This window comes from Manis javanica, chromosome 1 (assembly GCF_040802235.1).
Source record: "Manis javanica isolate MJ-LG chromosome 1, MJ_LKY, whole genome shotgun sequence".
Classification (NCBI taxonomy): domain Eukaryota; kingdom Metazoa; phylum Chordata; class Mammalia; order Pholidota; family Manidae; genus Manis; species Manis javanica.
In genome coordinates this window covers 180,923,730-180,941,148 of record NC_133156.1, presented here as the reverse complement: position 1 = coordinate 180,941,148, position 17,419 = coordinate 180,923,730, and the positions used below count along the sequence as shown (strand labels likewise).

General features: G+C 38.8%; 1 protein-coding gene across 10 annotated transcripts in view; it reads left to right on the top strand.

The window, feature by feature from the left end:
- ALMS1 (ALMS1 centrosome and basal body associated protein) overlaps window positions 1-17,419 on the top strand; it is a 209,423-nt gene that overhangs the window by 76,334 nt on the left and 115,670 nt on the right. For all 10 annotated transcript variants that reach the window (XM_073211457.1, XM_073211435.1, XM_073211451.1 and 7 more), the window contains one exon: window positions 15,330-17,173. In XM_073211457.1, the coding sequence (XP_073067558.1) occupies window positions 15,330-17,173 (1,844 nt within the window). The remainder of the gene's footprint in view (window positions 1-15,329; window positions 17,174-17,419) is intronic.

The window sequence follows — 17,419 nt, the reverse complement described above, 5'->3', positions numbered from 1 at the left end:
TTTTTATTGCTGTCTTTTTCTCCTTCCAGTTCATGTAGTGTTTGCTTTATGTATTTAGGTACTCTGATGTTGGGCGCATATATATTCATAATTGTTATTTCTTCTAGATCAATTGGCTTTTATTATTATATAATGATCTTTGTCTCTTGTGACAGTTTCTGACTTAAACTCTATTTTGTCTGATATTACTATGGCTGCTCCTGTGCTTTTTTTTTTGAGAGGGCATCTCTCATATTTACTGATCAAATGGTTGTTAACAACAATAAAATTCTGTATAGGGGACTCAATGCACAATCATTAATCAACCCCAATCTCAACAGTCTCCAATCATCTTCTCCTGTGCTTTTTGATTATCATTTGCATGGAATATCTTTTTGCGTCCCTTCACTTTCAGCCTTTATGTGTCCTTAAATCTAAAATGAGTCTGTTGTACACAGCATATAGCTGGATCTTGCTTATTTATTTATCCATTCATTAATTCTGTGTCTTTTGATTGGAGAGTTTAATTCACTTATGTTTTAACTAGTTACTGATAGGGAAGGACTTCTTGCCATTTTGTTCATTGTTTTCTGTTTCTCTTGTAGTCCTTTTGTTCTTCTCTGGCTGTCTTTATGATTTGTAAATTTTTTGTAGGGGTATGTTTTGATTACTTTCTTTTTTCCTCTTCTTTATCTTCAGTAGGTGTTCTCTTTGTGGGTACCAATGAGGCTTACATAAAACTTCTTGTAGTTATAGCATAGACAGTAAAAGCAAAAATAGACAATTGGGACTACATCAGATTAAGAAGTTTCTGCGCAGCAAACAGTCAGCAGGGTGAAAAGGCAAATTATAGAATGGAAGAAAATATTTGCAAACCATATTATCTAATAAGGGGTTTAATATCCAAAATACATAGAGAACTCATACGCTGCAATAACAAAACACCTCACAAGAAACAAAAACAAGTAACCTAATTGAAAAGTGGGCAAAGTACTTAAATAGACATTTCTCCAAAGTCTAACAAGTGCATGAAAACATGCTCAACATAACTAATTATCAGGGAAATGTAAATAAAACTGCAGTGAAATGTGACCTCATACTCACTAGGATGGCTACTATCAAAAAACAAAAGAGAACAAGGGTTGGACGGAATGTGGAGAAATTGGAACCTTTGTACATTGTTGGAGGGAATCTAAATGGTGTAGCTGCTATAGAAAACAATAGGGAGGTTCCCCCAAAATTTTAAAATAAAATTACTGTGTTGTCCAGCAATCATACTTTTGGGTATATGTCTAAAAAAATTGAAATTGGGATCTTTTCACTCCCATTTTGCAGCTTTATTCATGATAGTTAAGATATGGAGACAACCTCTATGAATGTTTTACCAGATTAGTGGATAAAGAAAATGTGGCATATACACATACAATGAAATATAATTCAGCCTTAGAAAAGAAGGAAATCTTGTCATATGTGACAACATGGATTAATGTGCAGGACATTATTCTAAGTGGAATAAGCAAGTTACATAGACAACTTACGATTTTACTTATGTGAGGTTTCTAAAATAGTTGAACTCACAGCAGCAGAGTAGAATGGTGGTTGTTAGGCCTGTGAGGTTGGGGAATGGGGAATTGCTGTTAAATAGGTATATAGTTTGTTATGCAAGATGAACAAGTTCTAGAGATCTACTCTACTATATGGCACCTGTACTTACCAGTACTCCATTGTGCACTTAAAAAGGAAATGTACCTTTTGTCAAGAGGATAAATCTCATGTGTTCTTACCGCAGTAAAAAAATAAGACAGTTGGCCCTTGAACAACATGGTCAGAGTATTATTGCTTAGGCTTACTATGGTATATTTAAGTTGTTTTGAATATAAATAGTGTAGTTCTCATCTTAGTAGGTTTAGAGTTGATTTTAAACAACAGCAAGATTTTCAGGATTTTCTAGAAAACACTTTAAAACTTAGCATACTTGTTCATTCCAATACAAGTAGAAATTGTTTTAACTGTTTTTTTTAAATTTGGTTTTGAGGCCCTAGAATATAAAACTATGAACAACTTAAAAAATTACTCCTGCAAATAATTCTGTTGTAATTTGTAAATTTTTCTAAAATTTTACACTTCAGCTTATAGTAACCCTTATTTATTTCTTAAAACATTTGTTTCCATAAGTTCATTCAATTTTCAAGGAATTTTGTATGAAGTAGTGATCCATGTTTCATTTGTAGGGAGAAGATTTTTACTTTTAGCGCCGGTGGCTATGCCCAATGCTCTGTGTGTCCACGTGTGTACATGTGTGTGTGTTTTGTTTTGATGGGGGAAAATTATTTATTTCTTTTCTGGCTTATTAACATGAAGTCTGTGACTTGTGATATTAAGTAGAACAATGAGAGAATAATATTATCTGATAAAACTCAAACATCTGTTAAGTAAAAATTTTTTCTCTGGAAATTAGAGGACATGTATCAGCAAAAACGTACTTTTAAGTTTTATCTCAATACAGTTTATATACTATAAGGTTTGATGCACAGAAGTTTTAAAGTTTCATGTCCAATTTATGTATTTTTATTGTTATTCCTGTCTCCTTAGAGGTAGTTTTTAATGTATGGAGTACAAATTCATTCTTTTACACATGGTATTCAGTTGTCCCAGCCTGTTTTTTTTTTGTTTTTTTTTTTTTTGAGAGGGCATCTCTGATATTTATTGATCAAATGGTTGTTAACAACAATAAAATTCAGTATAGGGGGGACAACGCTCAATGTACAATCATTAATCCATCTCAAGCCTAATTCTCGTCAGTCTCCAATCTTCTGAAGCATAACAAACAAGTTCTTACATGGTGAACGAATTCTTACATAGTGAATAAATTCTTACATGGTGAACCGTACAAGGGCATTCATCACAGAAACTTTCGGTTTTGATCATGCATTATGACCTATAAACAATCAGGTCAAATATGAATATTCGTTTGATTTTTGTACTTGATTTATATGTTGATCCCACATTTCTCCTATTATTATTATTATTTTTATTTTTAATAAAATGCTGAAGAGGTAGGTAGATGCAAGATAAAGGTAGAAAACATAGTTTAGTGCTGTAAGAAGGCAAATGTAGATGATCAGATGATCAGGTGTGTGCCTATGGACTAAGTATTAATCCAGGCTAGACAAGGGCAGCAAGACATCCACGGATGCAGAAGATTTCTCTCAAAGCAGTGGGGGGTGAGGTTCTGAGCCTCACCTCTGTTGATCCCCAAATTCTCACCTGATGGCCCCCCTGCGACTGTGCCTGTCTTAGGTTGTTCCTCCCTTGAGGAATCTTACCCGTCTCTGGCTAACCAGTCATCTTCCGGGGCCATACAGGGAAATGTAAAGTTGGTAAGTGAGAGAGAAGCCATATTGTTTGCAAAGGTTAGCTTTTTACTTCTTTGCAGATTTATGCCCTGTGGCTTCTATGCCCAGCACTTGTCTCGAGGTATCTTTACCACCTGGAGGAATTATGATACTCGGTAAATTCGATATGAGGCACGAATTCTATTTAAGGGTTGTAATTAGGAAGGAAGAAGAAAAGCTATAGATGTAGCATATGAAGGAAACATGGGAGGATTGATTATTTCTTTGACATATCTTCTTGTATAGTACCTTAAGTATGTATAGGTTTTAAACTACTAACTAATTTGCACACACATATTAACATAATAGGAATACGGTGACATAAACAAAGCAAATCTATAATTACCATCCATCTCCAGTGAAGCCAAGAAAACCATTTAGGCACCCTAGGCATTTGTGAAAATTTATCTATGATATGATGGATATTGTCCAACTGTACTTGAACCATCAGACAAATTAAAGCAGCCCATTTCTGGGATCTGTTCACATCCCATATGTTCTTTTAACCATAGATAGTCTATAGTCATGAGATTTTGGAGTGCTACAACTTGCACCCCTCCCAACTCCTGGTTGAGTTCCAACAGTACAGATCCGGTCAAATTCGTTGTCTCACTGTATGCACATGCCAGCCTAGACATCTCCCTCCTCATTCCTATGGCAAGTCCAGGAGATGGTGGGCTGGATGCAGCCACAACCGCAGCATCGTCTGGATCCCTGTGGAGGCTTTTTGATGATCATCCCCCGGCACAAGTCCTCCAGAGATTGCTGATGCCGGAAGCTCCTCCTCATATCGTATCTTAGTTCATTTTCTGGGTATCCAAGCTAGGCCTTGATCTTCTGCATAGAAACAAACAGACCCTTTGCCCACACTTTGACATGCCCTCTATACCACTGTGCAGAACTCACTGGAGGTCAGCACACAGTAACTGCTTTTTTTTTTTTTTTTTTAATTAAGAGAAAGGAATATTATCAGAAAAGAGTACCTCCATAGCTGATCATCTGACACCCTTTAAGTGATCAACATTAAGGATATTTAAAGCATGTGTTGATCTTTGATTTACCAATAGTTTTATCCTGTTAAGGAGTAATCCCCCTTTCTTTCTTTCTTTCTTTTTTTTTTTTTTTTTAATTTTTAATCTGCACTTACATGAAGAATACTATGTTTACTATGCTCTCCCCTATATCAGGTCCCCCCTAACAACCACATTACGGTTACTGTCCATCAGCTTAGCCAAATGTTGTAGAGTCACTACTTACTACTTGTCCTCTCTGTGTTGTGCAGCCCACCCTCCCCTTTCTCCCTCCCCCCCATGCATGCTAATCTTAATACCCCCCTTCTTCTCCCCCCCCCCTTATCCCTCCCTGCCCACCCATCCTCCCCAGTTCCTTTCCCTTTGGTACCTGTTAGTCCATTCTTGGGTTCTGTAATTCCACTGCTGTTTTGTTCCTTCAGTTTTTCCTTTGTTCCTATACTCCTCAGATGAGTGAAATCATTTGGTATTTCTCTTTCTCCGCTTGGCTTATTTCACTGAGCATAATACTCTCCAGCTCCATCCATGTTGCTGCCGATGGTTGGATTTTTCCACTTCTTATGGCTGAGTAGTATTCCATTGTGTATATGTACCACATCTTCTTTATCCATTCATCTACCGATGGACATTTAGGTTGCTTCCAATTCTTGGCTATTGTAAATAGTGCTGCGATAAACATAGGAGTGCATCTGTCTTTCTCAAACTTGATTGCTGCGTTCTTAGGGTAAATTCCTAGGAGTGGAATTCCTGGGTCAAATGGTAGGTCTGTTTTGAGCATTTTGATGCACCTCCATACTGCTTTCCACAATGGTTGAACTAATTTACATTCCCACCAGCAGTGTAGGAGGGTTCCCCTTTCTCCACAGCCTCGCCAACATTTGTTGTTGTTTGTCTTTTGGATGGCAGCTATCCTTACTGGTGTGAGGTGATACCTCATTGTAGTTTTAATTTGCATTTCTCTGATAATTAGCGATATGGAGCATCTTTTCATGTGTCTGTTGGCCATCTGTATTTCTTTTTTGGAGAACTGTCTGTTCAGTTCCTCTGCCCATTTTTTAATTGGGTTATTTGTTTTTTGTTTGTTGAGGCGTGTGAGCTCTTTATATATTCTGGACGTCAAGTCTTTATTGGATCTGTCATTTTCAAATATATTCTCCCATACTGTAGGGTTCCTTTTTGTTCTATTGATGGTGTCTTTCGCTGTACAGAGGCTTTTCAGCTTAATGTAGTCCCACTTGCTCATTTTTGCTGTTGTTTTCCTTGCCCGGGGAGATATGTTCAAGAAGAGATCACTCATGTTTATGTCTAAGAGGTTTTTGCCTATGTTTTTTTCCAAGAGTTTAATGGTTTCATGACTTACATTCAGGTCTCTGATCCATTTTGAGTTTACCTTTGTATATGGGGTTAGACAATGGTCCAGTTTCATTCTCCTACATGTAGCTGTCCAGTTTTGCCAGCACCATCTGTTGAAGAGACTGTCATTTTGCCATTGTATGTCCATGGCCCCTTTATCAAATATTAATTGACCATATATGTTTGGGTTAATTTCTGGAGTCTCTAATCTGTTCCACTGGTCTGTGGCTCTGTTCTTGTGCCAGTACCAAATTGTCTTGATTACTATGGCTTTGTAGTAGAGCTTGAAGTTGGGGAGTAAAATCCCCCCTACTTTATTCTTGTTTTTCAGGATTGCTTTGGCTATTCAGGGTCTTTGGTGTTTCCATATGAATTTTTGAATTATTTGTTCCAATTCATTGAAGAATGTTGCTGGTAATTTGAGAGGGATTGCATCAAATCTGTATATTGCTTTGGGCAGGATGGCCATTTTGACAATATTAATTCTTCCTAGCCGTGAGCATGGGATGAGTTTCCATTTATTAGTGTCCCCTTTAATTTCTCTTAAGAGTGACTTGTAGTTTTCAGAGTAAAAGTCTTTCACTTCTTTGGTTAGGTTTATTCCTAGGTATTTTATTCTTTTTGATGCAATGGTGAATGGAATTGTTTTCCTGATTTCTCTATCTATTGATTCATTGTTAGTGTATAGGAAAGCTACAGATTTCTGTGTGTTAATTTTGTATCCTGCAACTTTGCTGTATTCCGATATCAGTTCTAGTAGTTTTGGAGTGGAGTCTTTAGGGTTTTTTATGTACAGTATCATATCATCTGCAAATAGTGAGAGTTTAACTTCTTCTTTACCAATCTGGATTCCTTGTATTTCTTTGTTTTGTCTGATTGCCGTGGCTAGGACCTCCAGTACTATGTTAAATAAGAGTGGGGAGAGTGGGCATCCCTGTCTGGTTCCCGATCTCAGAGGAAATGCTTTCAGCTTCTCGCTGTTCAGTATAATGCTGGCTGTGGGTTTATCATATATGGCCTTTATTATGTTGAGGTACTTGCCCTCTATTCCCATTTTTCCTGAGAGTTTTTATCATGAATGGATGTTGAATTTTGTCAAATGCTTTTTCAGCATCTATGGAGATGATCATGTGGTTTTTGTCTTTCTTTTTGTTGATGTGGTGGATGATGTTGATGGATTTTCGAATGTTGTACCATCCTTGCATCCCTGGGATGAACCCCACTTGGTCATGGTGTATGATCCTTTTGATATACTGTTGAATTCTGTTTGCTAATATTTTATTGAGTATTTTTGCATCTACATTCATCAGGGATATTGGTCTGTAATTTTCTTTTTTGGTGGGGTCTTTGCCTGGTTTTGGTATTAGGGTGATGTTGGCCTCATAGAATGAGTTTGGGAGTATTCCCTCTTCTTCTATTTTGTGGAACACTTTAAGGAGAATGGGTATTATGTCTTCTCTGTGTGTCTGATAAAATTCCGAGGTAAATCCGTCCGGCCCCGGGGTTTTGTTCTTGGGTAGTTTTTTGATTACCGTTTCAATTTCTTTGCTTGTAATTGGTTTGTTTAACTTTTGTGTTTCTTCCTTGGTCAGTCTTGGGAGGTTGTATTTTTCTAGGAAGTTGTGCATTTCTTCTAGGTTTTCCAGCTTGTTGGCATATAGGTTTTCATAGTAGTCTTTAATAATTCTTTGTATTTCTGTGGAGTCTGTCGTGATTTTTCCATTCTCATTTCTGATTATGTTGATTTGTGTTGACTCTCTTTTTCTCTTAATAAGTTGGGCTAGAGGCTTATCTATTTTGTTTTTTTTCTCAAAGAACCAGCTCTTGGTTTCGTTGATTTTTGCTATTGTTTTATTCTTCTCAATTTTGTTTATTTCTTCTCTGATCTTTATTATGTCCCTCCTTCTGCTGACTTTAGGCCTCATTTGTTCTTTTTCCAGTTTTAATAATTGTGATGTTAGACTATTCATTTGGGATTGTTCTTCCTTCTTCAAGTGTGCCTGGATTGCTATATACTTTCCTCTTAAGACTGCTTTCGCTGCGTCCCACAGAAGTTCGGGCTTAGTGTTGTTGTTGTCATTTGTTTCTATATATTCCTTGATCTCTCTTTTGATTTGTTCATTGATCCATTGATTATTTAGTAGCATGTTGTTAAGCCTCCATGTGTTTGTGAGCCTTTTTGTTTTCTTTGTAGAATTTATTTCTACTTTTATACCTTTGTGGTCTGAAAAATTGGTTGGTAGAATTTCAATATTTTGGAATTTACTGAGGCTCTTTTTGTGAGCTAGTATGTGGTCTATTCTGGAGAATGTTCCATGTGCACTTGAGAAGAATGTGTATCCTGTTGCTTTTGGATGTAGAGTTCTATAGATGTCTATTAGGTCCATCTGTTCTAGTGTGTTGTTCAGTGCCTGTGTGTCTTTACTTATTTTCTGCCCGATGGATCTATCCTTTGGGGTGAGTGGTGTGTTGAAGTCTCCTACAATGAATGCATTGCAGTCTATTTCCCTCTTTAGTTCTGTTAGTATTTGCTTCACATATGCTGGTGCTCCTGTATTGGGTGCATATATATTTAGAACGGTTATATCCTCTTGTTGGACTGAGCCCTTTATCATTATGTAGTATCCTTCTTTATCTCTTGTTACTTTCTTTGTTTTGAAGTCTATTTTGTCTGATATTAGTACTGCAACCCCTGCTTTCTTCTCACTGTTGTTTGCCTGAAATATGTTTTTCCATCCCTTGACTTTTAGTCTATGCTTATCTTTGGGTTTAAGGTGAGTTTCTTGTAAGCAGCATATAGATGGGTCTTGCTTTTTTATCCATTCTATTACTCTATGTCTTTTGATTGGTGCATTAAGTCCATTTACATTTAGGGTGACTATTGAGAGATATGTACTTATTGCCATTGCAGGCTTTAGATTCGTGGTTACCAAAGGTTCAAGGTTAGCTTCTTTAGTGTCTTACTGCCTAACTTATCTCGCTTACTGAGCTGTTATATACACTGTCTGGAGATTCTTTTCTTCTCTCCCTTCTTATTCCTCCTCCTCCATTCTTCATATGTTGTGTGTTTTGTTCTGTGCTCTTTTTAGGAGTGCTCCCATCTAGAGCAGTCCCTGTAAGATGCCCTGTAGAGGTGGTTTGTCGGAAGCAAATTCCCTCAGCTTTTGCTTGTCTGGGAATTGTTTAATCCTGCCATCATATTTAAATGATAGTCGTGCTGGATACTGTATCCTTGGTTCAAGGCCCTTCTGTTTCATTGCATTAAGTATATCATGCCATTCTCTTCTGGCCTGTAGGGTTTCTGTCGAGAAGTCTGATGTTAGCCTGATGGGTTTTCCTTTATAGGTGACCTTTTTCTCTCTAGCTGCCTTTAAAACTCTTTCCTTGTCCTTGATCCTTGCCATTTTAATTACTATGTGTCTTGGTGTTGTCCTCCTTGGATCCTTTCTGTTGGGAGTTCTGTGTAATTCCATGGTCTGTTCGATTATTTCTTCCCCCAGTTTGGGGAAGTTTTCAGCAATTATTTCTTCAAAGAGACTTTCTATCCCTTTTCCTCTTTCTTCGTCTTCTGGTATCCCTATAATACGAATATTATTCCTTTTGTATTGGTCAGATATTTCTCTTAGTGTTGTTTCATTCCCGGAGATCCTTTTATCTCTGTCTATGTCAGCTTCTATACGTTCCTGTTCTCTGGCTTCTATTCCTTCAATGGCCTCTTGCATCTTATCCATTCTGCTTATAAATCCTTCCAGGGATTGTTTCACTTCTGTGATCTCCGTCCTGACCTCAGTGATCTCCTTCCGGACTTCATCCCACTGCTCTTGCATTTTTCTCTGCATCTCATCCCACTGCTCTTGCATTTTTCTCTGCATCTCATCCCATTGCTCTTGCATTTTTCTCTGCATCTCTGTCAGTATGTTCATGATTTTTATTTTGAATTCTTTTTCAGGAGGACTAGTTAGGTCTGTCTCCCTCTCAGGTGTTGTCTCTGTGATCTTTGTCTGCCTGTAGTTTTGCCTTTTCATGGTGATAGAGATAGTTTGCAGAGCTGGTACGAGTGACTGCTGGAAGAGCTTCCCTTCTTGTTGGTTTGTGGCCTTTTCCTGGGAGAATAGCCACCTCTAGTGGCTCGTGCTGGGCAGCTGTGCGCAGACAGGGCTTCTGCTTCCTGCCCAGTTGCTTTGGGGTTTATCTCCGCTGTTGCTGTGGGCTTGGCCTGGCTGGGGCTGTTCCTCCAAAATGGTGGAGCCCCGTTGGAGGGGGAGCTGCCGGGAGGCTATTTATCTCCGTAAGGGGCGTCTCTGCTCCCTGCTGCCCAAGGGGTTAGAGTGCCCAGAGATCCCCAGATTCCCTGCCTCTGGTCTAAGTGACCTGTCCTGCCCCTTTAAGACTTCCAAAAAGTACTCTCCAAACCAAAACAACAACAGCAACAATGAGAGAGGGAACAGAAAGGAAAAAAAAAAGGAAAAACACGCGATTTTTTTTTTTTTTTTTGTCCTCAGTTGCCGGTCCCAGGCACCCGCTCACTGGTCCTGCTGCCCTGTCTCCCTAGCACCAGGGTCCCTGTCCTTTCAAGGCTTCCAAAAAGCACCCACCCACCGGTCCCGCAGGGAAGGAATGCTTGATATTCTTTGTCCTCAGGCGCTCGTCCCAGGCACCCGCTCACCAGTCCTGCCGCCCTGCCTCCCTAGCACCGGGGTCCCTGTCCCTTTAAGGCTTCCAAAAAGCACTCGCCAAAAAGTGAGAAAAAAAGGGGAAAAACACGCGATTTCCTCCTTCCTCAGGTGCTGGTCTCAGGCACCCGCCCACCGGTCCCACAGGGAAAAACGCACGATATTCTTTGTCCTCAGGCTCCGGTCCCAGGCACCCGCTCACCAGTCCCACCGCCCTGCCTCCCTAGCACCGGGGTCCCTGTCCCTTTTAGGCTTCCAAAAAGCACTCGCAAAAAAGAGGGAAAAAAAAAGGGGGAAAACGCGCGATTTCCTCTGTCCTCAAGTGCCGGTCTCAAGCACCCGCCCCCCGGTCCTGCAGGGAAAAACGTGGGATATTCTTTGTCCTCAGGCGCTGTTCCCAGGCACCCGCTCACCAGTCCCGCCACCCTGCCTCCCTAGCACCGGGGTCCCTGTCCCTTGAAGGCTTCCAAAAAGTGCTCGCCAAAAAGAGAAAAAAAAAGGGGAAAAACGCGCGATTTCCTCCGTCCTCAGTGGCCGGTCTCAGGCAACCGCCCGCCGGTCCCGCAGGGAGAAACGCGGGATATTCTTTGTCCTCAGGTGCCGGTCCCAGGCACCTGCTCACCGGTCCCGCCACCCTGCCTCCCTAGCAACGGGGTCCCGTCCCTTTAAGGCTTCCAAAAAGCACTCGCCAAAAAAAAACCGCACCAGTTTCTTTCTGCCCGCCGGGAGCCGGGGGGGAGGGGCGCTCGGGTCCCGCCGGGCCGGGGCTTGTATCTTACCCCCTTCGCAAGGCGCTGGGTTCTTGCAGGTGTGGATGTGGTCTGGATGTTGTCCTGTGTCCTGTGGTCTCTATTTTAGGAAGATTTTTCTTTGTTATATTTTCATAGCTCTATGTGTTTTTGGGAGGAGATTTCCACTGCTCTACTCACGCCGCCATCCTGGCTCCGCCCCCCGTTTTTTTGAAAAGACTGTTCTTTCCTCATGAATTTCCTTGGTCCATTTGTTGAAGATTAAGTTACCATAAATGTTAGTTTTTATTTCTGGGCTGTCAGTTCTGTTCCCTCGATTTATATGTATACCCTGCGCCAGTAGCACCCTGTTTTGATTACTGTAACTGGGTAGTAAGTTTTAAAATCAGAAAGTGAGTCCTCCAACTTTGCTCATCATTTTCAAGATCAGTGTGACTGGTCTGGGTTTCTTGAATTTCTGCATGAATTTTAGGATCTGCTTGTCAATTTCTGCAAAAAAAAAAGGTTGGATTTTGATAGAAATTGCCTTGAATCTGGATCAGTATGGGAAATACTGCCATCTTAACAATATTAAATCTTCCAGTCCATTGGACCACTCTTCCATTTATTTTGATCTTTTGTAATTTCTTTCAACAGTGTTTTATAGTATACTGGTCTTATATTTATTTTAGTAAATTTATATTTTTAAAGCATTTAATTCTTTTTTATGGTGTTGTAAATGGAATTGTTTTCTTAATTTCATTTTTTGATTGTTCACTGTGTTGAAATATACTTGATTTTTGTATCTTGAGCTTGTATCCTGCAACTTTATTGAACTTGTTTATTATTAGTCCTGGTGGTTTTGTGTGGTTTCCTTGGGATTTTTTATATAGAAAACCATGTCATCTGCAAATAGAGGTAGTTTTATTTCTTCCTTTCCAATCTGGGTTTAATTGCTTTCCAGATTGGCTGGAACCTCCAGTGTCATTTTGAAAGTAAAAGGAAGAATGGGCATACTTGTCTCATTCTTAACTAGGGGAAAAACCTCTATTTGCACCATTTAGCATAATATTAGCTCTGCATCTTTTGTAAATGTCCTTCTGGTTGAGGAAGTCCCTTTCATTTGTAGTTTGCTGAGTGATTTTATCATGAAAGAATTTTGGAATTAGTTGAATGAAACATTAGCTTCTAAGAGCCTGTTAGATATATAATGATACTTTGTTGTGATGTAACAAATGTTTTATAGCTTATCTGAAATGTTCATACATAGGAAAATAAGAAAATTTATTTACCTAATACTAACACTATGAGAATTTTTTAAATGGAAAGGTTATTATGAAAGATGTTTACAATTATTATAAGCTTAAAAGAAGTAATGTAGGGTATAGAGTGTTTTAAAAAATTGTGAGATATGGATTGTGGGAAAGAAGGGAGAAATATGTTTTAGGATGAGTGCAAATCTAATCATGCTCAGTTCTAAGAGACTGGATTAAGTTTATGTTTCTTAAATTGATTTATTTGTTTCCCAGTGATATGTCAGGTAGTGTCAGGGTACTAGGACATGGAATACAAATGGCATTTTTAAAGCGTTGGTTTTGTCTAGTGGTGTTTAATTAATTTATTGGCTTTAAGATTTTTCAACATTAAATTTTGAAATAATTGTAGATTCACATGCAGTAGTAAGAAATAATACAGAAAGATTGCTCTTACACTTTTCCCAGTTTCCACCAGTAATAACATCTTGCAAATCTGTAATTATATATCATGATCAGGATATTGACAATAATTACAATCAGGATACTTAACTTGGAATCACCACAAAGGTCTTTTTTGTTGCTTTGCAATAGCTATATCCACTTCTCTCCTGCTCCCACCCCTTTCTTAACCCCTGGCAACCATTAATCTGGTCTCCATTTCTATAGTTTTGTCACTTCAAGAATGTAATATAAATGGAATCATACAGTATTCAACCTTTTAGTATTGGCTTTTTTCACTCAGCAAAATTCTTTGGAGAATATCCAGGTTGTTGTGTGTATCAGTAATCTGTTCCTTTTTATTGATGTGTAGTATTCCATTGTATGGATATACTACAGTTTATTTAAATAGTTACCTATTGAATGACATATTAGTTGTTCTGCAGTTTGGGGCTATTACAAATAAAACTTCTATAAACATTCATGTGCAGGTTTTTGGTGAACATGGCTTTGTTTCTCTGGGATAAATGCCCAGAAGTGCAACTGCTGGGTCATATCGTAGTTTTATGTTTAGTTTTTTGAAAAACTGCTACACCATTTTCCAGGGTGGTTGTACCATTTTACATTTCCAGGAGTAATCTGTGCATGATACCATTATTTCACAGCTTTACCAGCATTTAGTGGTGTCACTAATTCTTATTTTTTAGCTATTCTGTTGTGGTAACTCACAACTCACTGTGGTGTTAATTTGCATTTCCTTAATGTTAGTGGTGTTAAACATCTTTTCATGCCCTTATTTCCCATCTCTGTCTTACTTAGTGAAATGTCTGTTTTTTGCCCATTTTTCTAAATTTTTTTTAACTGTTGAGTTTTGAGAGTTGTTTTTGTGTGTTATATACACATCTTTTACTGGATATAGGATTTACAAATATTTCGTCCAGTCTGTTGCTGAGAGAGAGAGAGGGGATCATCCCATTACTGCCGAACAGGAATAAAAGTTGTCTCCCCATGTGGTCTACATTGACACCATGGGGAGAGGTTGCTCATTTCCAGCCAGTAGGGCTGAAAACAAGTCCTGGGTTCCTACTTGGCCATCTCTGATACCACCTTGCCCTTGGTGATGAGGTGCTTCATTATAGTTGTGAAAGGGGGAGTCTGGGCTCTTCACTTGGCCTTTGCTGGTGCGGGTGTGGGTGAGGCCACAGTTGTCTATGGTGTTGGTTAGAATAAAGGTGTTACTTGTTTAAATGTTTTCTGTTATGCTGTATTTCACCTTTACTGGGTTTTTTTTCGCCAGTGAGACATGTTTTTGTTACCTTTTATCTGTGCCCTTTGGTCCTAGGTTGCTGGCCTCTTTGGATCCAATCTGGGATATATGAAGTTAAAAGAAAACCTAGGGATCTCACTACCATATCATTCCTCAGGTCCCAAGGTCCCTAGCCAGTCCTTCTTCTCTACATCTTTCAGATTCTTCTTCAGTTTGTCTTATATATAATGTCCAGGATTTTTTGTTGTACTTAGCAGGAAGAACAGGGAAAAGTGCGTCTTCCCCATCAAATGGGAATGGCAGCATAATTTATAATCCTTTTATATGAAATCTAATGTGGCTGTGTCATCAAATAGAATGTCAAGGTTATAACTTTATAGGTCAAACATGGAAGTATCAAAGAAATTTTATATTCATGGTAGCTTTAGGTACTGATCCTATACCCCAGAAAGAAGTTTATTTCTCTTACCTGTTCTTAGGAATATTCCTTTCTTTATTCTTATTGATAAAATATTAGGGTATAGGCCAAGGTTCTATAACAAAAAGACACAGAAATACAATGGTGGCTAAAATAAGGTAGAATTTTATTTTCCTTTCATGTAATAGTCCAAGGTAGGATAGGGGCTCTGCTCCTTGAGGTCATCCAAGGACCCACACTGGCTGGGCAGCTGAGCTATCCTTACACATGGCTTCCAAGGTTGTTCTAAACATCACCATTTTCAAGTGGCCAGAAGTCATGGTTATGTTAGTGATGGTAGTAGTATGTGAACATGAAAGTCAAGAACTTGATATTTTTTAAGACAGAAAGCAGAAGTTGTATTTACTACTTTTTCTCAGATCCTATTGACCTAAACCTAGTTGACTATATGGTTACACCTAGCTGCAAAAGAAACCAGAAATGTCTCTAGTTTGGTGTCCATGTGACTAGCAAAAATTGGGGTAAGGGACCTCTATTATTAAAAGAAAAAGGTGAGACAACCTTTTGGGAGACAACAGTAATCTTTGCCTTTGTTACTTTAGTGAAACATTTTTAGATGAGATAAATGATGTTTCAGTTATCATGAATTAACTGTCTTTTTCTTGTGTTTTACCTGTTTTATTGTAAAAAATAAACATGACCTTCATGGTCAAATCTTAGCCTGGCTATAAAACTTATTTTTATATAACTATTTGGATTACTGCAAGTAAGAACTTGTTTATATCTTCTAGGCTTTACGGAGTCCACGGGGAATAGGATGCAAGCCAGAAACTGTATGTAGTCACATTATTATTGAGAGCCATGAAAAAGGATGCTTCAGGACTCTAAGTGCTGAACAGCAACAGTTGGACAGCCACCCTTGTGTTTTCAGATCTGCTGAACCCTCAGAAATTATCAGACAGCAGAGCCCATCATCATGGAGAACCAGGCACATCAACCTTTCCAAATCACTAGATCAGAACAAACCCCGCTTCAAAGTTTGGAATTCTTTGCATTTACAGAGTCATCCCCCATTTCAGAACTTTACAACTGATGACTTCAGAATTAACCAGAGTCCTCAAATACCATTCCATGAAAAGATGGACCCTTGGCTGTCCGAATCAGTAGAACCTGCTTGTGTGCCACCTGAAGAAATGAATTGTCATGCTTCTTCTCAAATGCTGCCCCCAGAACCCATGAAAAAGTTCACTACCTCCATCACTTTTTCATCTCATCAACATTCTAAATGCTTTTCAGATTCCTCTGTTCTTAAGGTTGGTGTTGCTGAAGGTAGCCAGGGTACTGGAGCATCTGTGGGAGTATTTAATTCTCATCTCACCAAAGAGCAAAATTCCCCTAGAGATCTAAAACAGAAAACCTCCTCCCCTTCATCATTTAAAATCATTAGTCAGTCACCAGATAAATCTGTGACTATTTTAGCAGAAAGTAATAGGCAAAGACAAAAATTACCTGTTGAACATTCTCACCAAGAAGAAAAACTATTACAAAAATCATATTATAAAGGCAGTCATTCTGAACCTAGTACCAGTGCCAATTATAGCAATTTCAAGGAAGTTCATTTTTCTGATAACCATACCCTCATGAGCATGGGCAGACCAAGTTCCACACTAGAAGTAAAAAAGAAGACTGTAACTGTAACTCCAGATCTTTCTTCGAACATTTTTCTTGAACAACAAGAGCTCTTTGAACAAAGCAAATCCCCACACGCAGATCACCATGTGAGAAAACACCATTCTCCCCCTCCCCAACATCAAGATTATGTGGTTCCAAACCTTCCTTGCCGCATTTTTCTTGAAAAGCGAGAACTCTTTGAACAAACTAAAACCCCGCATGTAGATCATAAGATGAGAGAAAACCACTCTCCCTTTCTTCAAGGTCAGGATTATATAACTTCAGACCTTCCTTCTTCCATTTTCCTTGAACAACGTCAGCTCCTTCAACAAAGCAAAGCCCCAGATGTAGATCACTGTATGAGAAAACACCATTCCCTCCTTCCTGAAGGTCAGGATTGTGTAGTAGAAAGGAATAATCAAAATAAGCATAAACCACACATTGCTGATACGATAAATATTGAAGCCAAGTCCAATAATGTGGTCTCCCAGTCAGCCCCAAATCAATGTACAGTGGTAACATCTGCATCTACTCCACCTTCAAATAGAAAAGCACTTTCTTGTTTTCATATAACTCTTTGTCCCAAGACTCCTTCCAAGTTGGATAGTGGAACTTTACATGAAAGGTTTTATTCATTGGATCCTGCTTCTAAAACAAGGATGGATAGTGAGTTTAACTCTGACCTACAGACTGTATCTTCAAGATCATTGGAACTGGCCTCCAATTTATTGACCAGTAAACCTATAGCACAGGATCAAGAATCTTTAGGTTCTCTAGGACTTAAATCTTCATCGGACTTCCAAGTCATACAGTCTTCTCTTCCTGATAGTAAAACTATTACTCAGGACTTGAAAACCATACCTTTTCAGAATAGCCAGATAGTAACCTCAAGGCAAACACAAGTGAACATTTCAGATTTGGAAGGATATTCCAATCCAGATGGGACTCCGGTATCTGCAGATCGGTGAGTCTCACTGTGATGACAAGCAAGCTGATGAAATTTGTGATAACGGGTTTAAAATAATTAAGCAAGTGTTAAGTTCCTGGGGGAGTGGCAATATGAGTTAGTTCTCTTTGGGGAGGTTGTATCTGACCAATCTTCTAGAAGTCTTTCAAGGAATAAATACCTAAGTAGGAGAGAACATTTGAAAGTAATTTATATTTTCAAGGGCTTTTGACAAGAATTGGTGTCAAGTGTTTTAAACATTGA